Consider the following 9,378-nt stretch of genomic DNA (forward strand, 5'->3'; position numbering starts at 1 on the left):
AAAAAAAAAAGAAACTAGCCTGGTAGTACACTGGTTGAGGTGAGCCTTTTTCGTCTATTACAAAGAAAATCAAATGGAGAGCAACAGTAGTAGTATACGTACTTTAATTCAAGGAAAATGAGTAAGTGCTGGCAAAATACAACCTGTGGTATGAAAGTGAACAAGACATCGTCTGTAGCTTTATTTTTTCTCTGAGCATGAAGCTTTGCCATGGACTTCAAAGATATTTTTCCACCAGAGTTACAAACATAGGTGAGAAACACATAGTGGAAGACTATTGCCCTAAAATTGCATTAACTTTAAGGCTTAGTCTCACGAGTAAAACAGTATTTTCCTCAAAGCTTTTATTCATTCCTACTTATATCTCCATAAGATAGGGATTTCTGGTCTAAAGAACTGGTAAGAAAAGAAGAAAATAGGTATACTGAGATACTAAGAAGAGAATGGTTTTTTTTTTATGTTTTGTTTGTTTGTTTGTTTAAGTTTAAATAAGAATAAAATGACAGAGTTTAGTCTCATGTGAAATTATTTACTTGGCTATGTGAAGTAAGTCTCTCAAGTTTTCTTGACATAATTTGTCTAAAGTTTTAGGAGGCTGTTTGTTTATGGTAGTTGGTGATTCTGTACATTGTCTCAGAGTTTTATTATTATCAAACAATCCTTTTACATTTTTCAGCATCTAGTGAAGCAAACTGGAAAGATTAGGAGTTTGCTAACTTAAAATATTGCAAGTTTAAACTTTAGCTGTGGTTATTGTGTTTCAGAATTTCAATTTCCTTTCCAGTAAAATGAGAATGATACCAATCTGGCGGATTTGTCTTGAAGTCTAAGTTAACTAGCATATGGAAAGCACCTGCTACAAAATCAGACTCACAATGTTGTATTGCTCAATACTGAAAGAGATCACTCCTAGCAGCAATACAAACTGTATAATCACACATTTATTTGCTATTATCTTTGAAAGAGTCAGATCACTATTACATTGTATATTGACATCAGTGATATTCCAAGGATAATTCAAACTAGATATCCCACTAATGTGACTTAGATTTTGCTTGTTTATTTTATAGACAGGGTCTTACTCTGTCACCTAGGCTGGAGTACAATGGTACAACCACAGCTTAATGCAGCCTCAAACTCCTGCACACTCACGTGATCCTCCCACCTTCGCCTCCAGAGTTTCTCGGGACCACAGGCATGCACCACATACCTGGCTAATTTTTTTTTAAATCTTAATTTCTTATCAAGACAGGGCCTTGCTATGTGGCTCAGGCTCATTTAAAACTCCTAGTGTCAAGCAATCCTTCTGCCTCAGCTTCCCGAAGTATTGGAATGACAGGTGTGAGCTACTACACCTGGTTTGACTTAGCTCTTGTTTCCACTCCCTGCCTAGAGTTCAGTACCAAACAACTAAAGAATAATTATGCGAATTTTAAAATATTAAAGCAAAATGAGCTGAGAGAAAGAAATAGAACCAACATTATTTGTTCTGAAGAAAATGATTTGAAAAGTAAGTTTTACGATCTACTTCACTGGACATTGTATTTCAAGAGACAGCCTTACATTATTAACTGATTGGGGATTTGACATGGCTAACGAGGTTTTTATGGAAAGCTGTTTAAAACATTCCTCATTTTTTCACTCCTCCACCTTAAATTTACAGTTTCACTGTAAGAGAAAAAGAAAAAGCAATTTTGAATGCAGAGCAGAGACAAGAAAAGAAACTTAGAAAAGTGAGTGGATGAGTAAAGAAGTGAAAGAGAAACATGCATTAATGTTTTAATTATTTATCATTCTCTTAGGAAAGTGAGAAGAATCAGGTTCATATCATATTGTACATAATTACCAAAATTGAAACAAAAAGGAAAACAAGTTTTATTTCTTTATTTTTTTGAGATGGAGTTTCACTCTTTTTTGCCCAGGCCAGAGTGCAATGGCGCAATCTCTGCTCACCACAACCTCTGCCTCCCAGGTTCAAGCGATTCTCCTACCTCAGCCTCCCGAGGAGCTGGGATTACAGGCATGCTCCACCACACCCAGCTAATTTTTTGTGTATTTAGTAGAGATGGGGTTTCTCCATGGTGGTCAGGCTGGTCTCGAACTCCTGACCTCACGAGATCTGGCCACCTTGGCCTCCCAGAGTGCTGGGATTACAGGCATGAGTCACCGTGCCCAGCCAGAAAACAACTTAAATGAATCCTCTTTATGTAATCCCTCATTGCAGAAAGAATATAATTTTTGGACAGTCTCCACATATTTTTTTTCTAGTATTAAATAGCAAACCTGGCTTAGCAGATAGAATCCTTGTTAGTTTTAAGAACAATTAGTTTTGCAGTTGCCAGTAAAATGACTTACAGTAATAAAGTTTCAAGCATGCTCCTTTAAATAGGTTCTTTCATTTGGATGCACCTTTTTTCTGACTAGTCAAAACAAGTTTAATTAAGTAAGCACTGAGGGGCATCTACTGTTCATCAATGCACAGGACAGCGAAAGGAGAGTGAGTACTTTTGGCCCTCTATCCAGGCTTTCCAAGCTCTTGCGGCTGTGGTCTCCCTGCAGCAAACTTGGATGAGCTTTATCAGACAACAGTGCTACCTCCAAGAATTTGCTCCAGGTATATCTGAGCCTGTATGGATGCTGGTGAAGGAAGTAAGATCTGGAGTAACTATTGCGTCTTCTCCTGAGTTTAGAAGGCTGAAATTCCAAACCTGAAAACAGAAACAAAAGTAACATCTAAACATAAATGCCATTTAGAAGTTATTCTTAGATAACTTCTCTTTGCTTTTTTATTACCACTTTCATATACCATAAGCAATTTTCTATGTGAAATTAAAAAAAAAATCGTAAACGTAAACAGAAGGCAATCAAAAAATGCAACTCTATACCTCTGAACTATCTTTCAATGAATGGGAGTAAAACTAATCTCAAAGACAAATAAATATATCAAAGGGTCACAAGTCAAAGTTTTACATACTGCTCTTTGAATGTTGAATGTTTTAAAATGTAAATGTTTGAATGTCAAATATTATGGAAAGTAATATAGGGCCGATCCATAGAGCTGGGTAATCATAGAAAAATAGCTTTTTTTTTTTTTCCATAGAGAAAATAAGTAGGGCTAGCAGAGGTCACCAAACTTGTACACATTTACGTAGTCATTATGTTGGTTGTGGGTGCATGGGGGTGGGAAGACAGGTCAAGATTCATGCCTTAACCTGGCTCTCATGCCATGCTTTCTCCGCCAGATGGAACATTCTTCCAAGTCCTTTATACTTCACAACTTCATTTCTAAAGAGCTTGCTTCTTCAGAATCTTAAAATCATGAAATATTAAAGGTAGACAAAGTCTTAAAGCTATGTTACCCTTACCCCTTTATTCTGCATATCATAAAATTGAGGAAAAATAAGCAGTTTCTCTATAAGCACAAAACTAGAATCCAAACTATACGCACTATTTACCCATTCTTCTCTACTTTGATTCCCACAGTGTTTTCTACTTTAATTCACCATGTTTTTCTCAAAGCAGATGCTGTTCACAAAACACTTCCCAACTAGGCTTAAAAGTGATAGAAATTTATGTCACTCAGCCATGACTAGATATAATGAAAATACACATTCAGACACTTTTAACTATTAATGATATTTGCTCCCCCTTTTATCTATTCAGCAGCTGATCTCAAATCTCATCATTTTATAATATATCTGGGTGATGTATGAAACTGATTATCTTATATTTTTCATAGAAATGCTGGTAAATTAAAGATACCCAAATATCCCAAAGAAATATCAGTATCTTTCATTTTTTATAAAGAGGTTAAGAGGAGGCCAGGTGCAGTGGCTCACCCCTGTAATCCCAGCATGTTGGGAGGCTGAGGTGGGTGGATCACAAGGTCAAGAGATCAAGACCATCCTGGCGAACATGGTGAAACCCCGTCTCAACTAAAAATACAAGAATTAGCTGGGCGTGGTGGTGCACACCTGTAATCCCAGCTACTCAGGAGGCTGAGGCAGGAGAATCATTTGAACCCAGGAGGCGGAGGTTGCAGTGAGCCAAGATCACGCCATTGCTCTACAGCCTGAGCGACAGAGGGAGGCTCTGTCTCAAAATATATATCTTTCATGTATATATAAAATCAATATCATATATCATATATATATATAAAATCAATATCAATCCATACAATCCTCAAATTATAAAGGAAATCATAGATGTATATATGGCTAGGTATACAGGTGGAAAGATGAGAGGGAGAGAAAGAGAGGAAGAGGATTAGAGACTAAAAGCATATCTAAGAAACACACATACTTGTTGTACAGCTTTCCACTGACTAGAAATAATAGTTCAGAGGCACAAAGAAAATAATAACAATGACAGCCCCAACAACGAAAATCCTTGAGTAACAGTTATTATCTAAAGAAATAAAAACAAATTTGTTTTTTATCTCATTGGTTTACACAAGGATAAAATTTTATGAGTTTTATACTATCTCTGCATTAATTTTTTAATGCAGAAAACAATTTGGAATGAGATGGAAAATATGTATTAAATAAACTTTTCCCCTGGGCTCAATAGTCTTGAATATATTAATGTAAAAATAAAACAACAAATCTTTGGAAATTACTTCTATAATTCTCTCTAGACATCTGTGTAACCAATAAATACCACTATGGTTTAAGTGTCATGATGTTCTGTTGCCTGGATCTATTGTTTGTAATTTTGAGAAAGTCATACACCCTTTCTGAGTCTCAGTTTATGTATCTATGAAATTTATGAAATGAAGATAATTACCATTATTTAACAAGGTTATTATAAAAAGTAAATTTAGAAATGTATGTGAAAAGACCTAGCATGTTACCTTATACACAAGCGCTTAAAAAAATTTCACTCTGTCTGAAACTTTTCCACATAGCAAAAGACTGAGATACCAAATTCCACAATACATTTGTCACATCCATGTGTCCTCAGAGGAAAAATAACCGGAATAAGAATCAGAGGCTCTAGATATGGTATTTGCTCTGGCATGATTGCATATGTGATTTCAGTTGCTTCATCTATGTAGAACATAAGCCCTCCCAGGAAGTCAGTCCACAAGAGTATGGAATTTGGTCTTGTTCACTCATGTAGGCACTCAAAGCAGATTTGCTAAATAAGTAAGTCTAACAATGAAGGAGGTTGCAGTAAGTCATTGATTAAAGGCAGTAGCTCAGGGTAGACACGGGGTGGGAATGCTATGTGACTTTGAGTACGCACAGTTCCTTATCCTCGCTGATTTTCAGTTTCCTAAACAGTAAAATGACACAATAATGGCATTCAGTTTTTGAAATTTATTTGAGGATTCCATGGAATAATACATCAAATGTGTGTTTCCTGTCACATAAAATTCTTAGAAGAGTGGACTTAAGTTTTCATTATTGTGACCACAACCTTGGTATTCTAACATTCATGAATTCCCTTACTGTAGTTTCCAAAAACATGTGATTACATGTCAGCACATTAATCAACTAAATAATGTCTTTGCTGTTCATGTTGGGATGACCTTGCTGGTGCTGTAGACATTTGGAGAATTCCCACTCTCAATTTCCTTTTCCTGGATTGTACAAATTCTGCACTGCTGAAATCTAAATTCACTGACTAGACCTACAAAATATAATGCAAAAGCATCACAGTAGCCCAGGTTCAGAATTCATGGAGCCATTCTCACACTCTCCAAATTATGACAGAGCCATGGCTTTCACCAAAAGTTTAATTTCTGTTTGTTTATACAATTTATAAATGACAATAAATATAATAGATACAATTTACAAATGTCTCAGTAGTTTGGCTTCCTCCTGTATTAACGTGGGAATAGTCTTACTATTTGCACAATTGTTTGTATTTGCATGTATTTTTAAGTAGCCCTTTGAGGCTTTCAAAATGTTTTTATAGACTTCATATACTTAAAAGGAAACACAGATATACAAACACATATACATATACAAACATGCTCACACATACAATCACAAACACAAAAGGGAACATGCCATGCCTAGTAAGATTAATTTGGGAACTAAAAAGTATCCCGGGCAAAGTTTCTGATTTTGAGATCATATTCCTTTACTCTTTTCCTTCTTCTGCCTTAAAATTTCAAGTCAAAAAGGCTCAATACTGTTATAAACACCTCACAAAATACTTGGGCTCTCCAACTTACTATTACCACTCTCATAATTGATCAGCTCAGGAAAACCTTTGCTCTATCATTTTCTTGCTGTTTGTTTGTGCTTGCAATTAGTAACATTCTTAATCCATGGTTTCCTTACAGGATGGTTTGCAGGCCCTTGGCTGATTGGATTAGATCTACTTTAATTAAAAATAGATAATGTATTTGATAAACCAGGCAGACATAAATTGAAATACATGGGAAGATAAGAAAAGGAGGAAGATGCTGTGATTAAGTTTTCCTTTTTCCAGTTTATCTTACATGCAAATATACCCCCAAGACCCTTTGACATACATATACACTTGGATCATCAGGTTATTACATACACCCATGATTATTAAGGCTGAAACTTTCTTCTTTATTTTTAGATTAATAAAACTAATTTGTCAAATCCGTTAAAAAATTCTTAATCTCCACTTTCATAGAACTGTGTAGGTACCTTTGTTATAGCTCTTGTTACTTTGCATTTTAGTAGTTTACATGTTAACAGTTTAAAGTGTTCTGAAGCAGGAGATTCATGTTTGATTCCTACTAGAGAGCACAGAACTTGCATACAGAAAATAATAAACATTTTTTCTGTTTAATTAGTGAAGGAATTAATGGCTTTGCCCCACACGAACAGAAGCACTAAACTCTAAATTTACTAATGCACTTGTACCTCATTATTGCAGGTACTGGTCCAATATGGCTGAATGAAGTGTATTGTTTTGGGAGAGAATCATCTATTGAAGAATGTAAAATTCGACAGTGGGGGACAAGAGCCTGTTCACATTCTGAAGATGCTGGAGTCACTTGCACTTTATAATGCACCATATTTTCATTCACAACTATGAAATCACTGCTCAAAAATGATTTTATTACCTGCTTCCTATAAAATCCATTTAATGAATATTTAAGAGATTAAGAATATTGCCCAAATAATATTTTTAAATTACAGGATTAACACATTGAAAACCTTCATACTTACCATTTATATCTATATTTAAACCGTTTTAACTTCTATAGGTTTTTAAATGGAATTTTCTAATGTAATGACTTATATGTTGAATTGAACGTATTGAAGTTTATAGCTTCCAGATTACAAAGGCCAAGTGTAATAGAAATGCATAACAATAATTGACTCCAATTCATAATACATTCATCAGGAGATGACAATTTTTTGCTCTTCTTGTCTTTGTAATTGGTTGATTTTAATTACTTTCTGAATAATAGAAGGATTCAGAAGGTATCTTTTGTGCCTAGACTGCAAAATCTGCAATCCACACATATTATTTTAAAAGAAGGATGTTATCCAACTATTAAGATATCTCAGTGTGCAATAACTTGTGTATTAGATATCAATGTTAATGGTATGTCTTGGCCACAATGGACTAGGGAGCTTATTTTTCTTGTCATGTATTGACAACTGTTTAATTGAATCATGAAGTAAATTGAAAGCAGAACATATGAGAAAACTGACCATCATAATATTTGTCCAGATAATTGGTGGATCAAAAATGCCACTTGTTAACAGGAAGCTTAGTTTGTTATGTGTTTTAAATTGAATAATTAGCTTGTTACAATTCTAGGACATGGTGTTTAAAATGTAAAGCTCATTACTCCATTTTAACAAACAGAATGCAAACATCCTGAGTGCAGAAGAAAGAGAAATTTCAGTTTTTTGGAGTCTTTTATGAAGTCAGTCAACAGTTACAACTGGGGGTGGAGAGGGCCTCTTTAGTCCTAAAGGGACAATAACTCGGAGCATGCCCCAAAAAGTAGCTCAGCAACTTTTTGTTGGTAGTCAACCCATCCCCAGGGCCACAGTGTAGAGTGTGAAAAGCTGCCCTGAAAACAGTAATTCTACCCTGAAAGTGACTGTCTGCAGAAAGACCAATAGTTGATATTAAAGCCCAAATGAATTCAACCTCACCCTGAAAATAACAGAATTCTTCAAGTTTCCTGTGACCTATTCACAAAAAAATGTAATTGTAAACTAGTCTTATTATGGAATTACTCTACTTTCTTTAATAGTGGCAAATGAAAGCATAAGCTTAAACACTCTTTCATATTCTGAAGTCTCACCACACATAGTAACCGAGTGGCAGATTCACAACCCTCCAACTTAAAAAGGCAAAAACCTTACCGTGGAATTGGAATTATTGCAAACAGCCTACTGAAAATGCACTTTTCTCATGTAACATTCTCCTACTTGTTTAACTTTGCTGATTTTCTCTGGCAGCATAATTCTGTGGTTAAGAGAATGAATTCTGAATGCACACTTTCTGTCTCAAACCCTGGCTGTACTTTCAGCTAGTTATTAATTCTTTGTGTTCAATTCCACTATCTAGGTATTTTCTTCAAAAGGTAAATACAATAGTTTTCGAAAGAATGATTTGCATTATTAGCCTGCTTGGGATGTCTGAGATCAGTGCCTATGGGTTGTTAATACTTTATTGCTGTCTGATATATGTGTATTGATTTACACTTGTGCATAGATAGTTACATCTTTAATAAGTAATCTAAAAATCCTTTTTGTATTTGAGAGAATCTACGAAGTTCAGTCCAGTCTAGAAAAGAACCTAATAGCACCAATACAAATTGAGGACTTAATTTACTTTGGAATGTTGAATTGCTGCACCCCATTAAAAATAAAAACAGGAATTTGCGATTTGGATTTTTTGAATAAATAGCTCAGCTGACCAGAATGAATGTATTCTACTTGTTGAACCATGTAGCATCACATTAAATGCAAAATGTATATTTAAATAAAGAAGAAGAAAAAAGAAAGAGCAAAGGGATGTAGAAAATGAATAATAACCATTGGTATCTAAGGGCCAAACATATTCCACCTAAATTATCTAAATAGTTTCCAATCAAAACTTTCCATTTTTTCAAAATGTACAGACCATCATAGTTTGTACTCAAGTAAAGTATTGCATTAAAGCATGTGCCTATTACAAATCATATACAGTTGACCCTTGAACCACGCAGAGGTTGGGAGCACTGACCCCCTGCACAGTGAAAAATCCACATATAACTTTTGACTCCCCCAAAAGTTAGCCACTAAGAGCTAAATAGAGAAAAGAAAATAGAGAAAAGAAAATATTAAGAAAATCATGAGGAAGAGAAATGTATTTGCTATTAATCAAGTGGAAGTGAACCATCACAAGTGTCTTCATCCTTCATTGTTGTTTTCATATTGA

General features: G+C 34.9%; 1 protein-coding gene across 2 annotated transcripts in view; it reads left to right on the top strand.

Annotated features, from left to right (window-relative positions):
• Positions 1–7,642, top strand: part of MSR1 (macrophage scavenger receptor 1) — an 87,837-nt gene extending 80,195 nt beyond the window's left edge. For both annotated transcript variants that reach the window (XM_011934892.1, XM_011934891.1), the window contains exon 10: positions 6,865–7,642. In XM_011934892.1, the coding sequence (XP_011790282.1) occupies positions 6,865–6,998 (134 nt within the window). In that variant the 3' untranslated portion in view covers positions 6,999–7,642. The remainder of the gene's footprint in view (positions 1–6,864) is intronic.
• Positions 7,643–9,378: the final 1,736 nt, after the last annotated feature.

Source organism: Colobus angolensis, unplaced genomic scaffold, assembly GCF_000951035.1.
Source record: "Colobus angolensis palliatus isolate OR3802 unplaced genomic scaffold, Cang.pa_1.0 Scaffold14, whole genome shotgun sequence".
In the NCBI taxonomy this organism is placed as follows: domain Eukaryota; kingdom Metazoa; phylum Chordata; class Mammalia; order Primates; family Cercopithecidae; genus Colobus; species Colobus angolensis.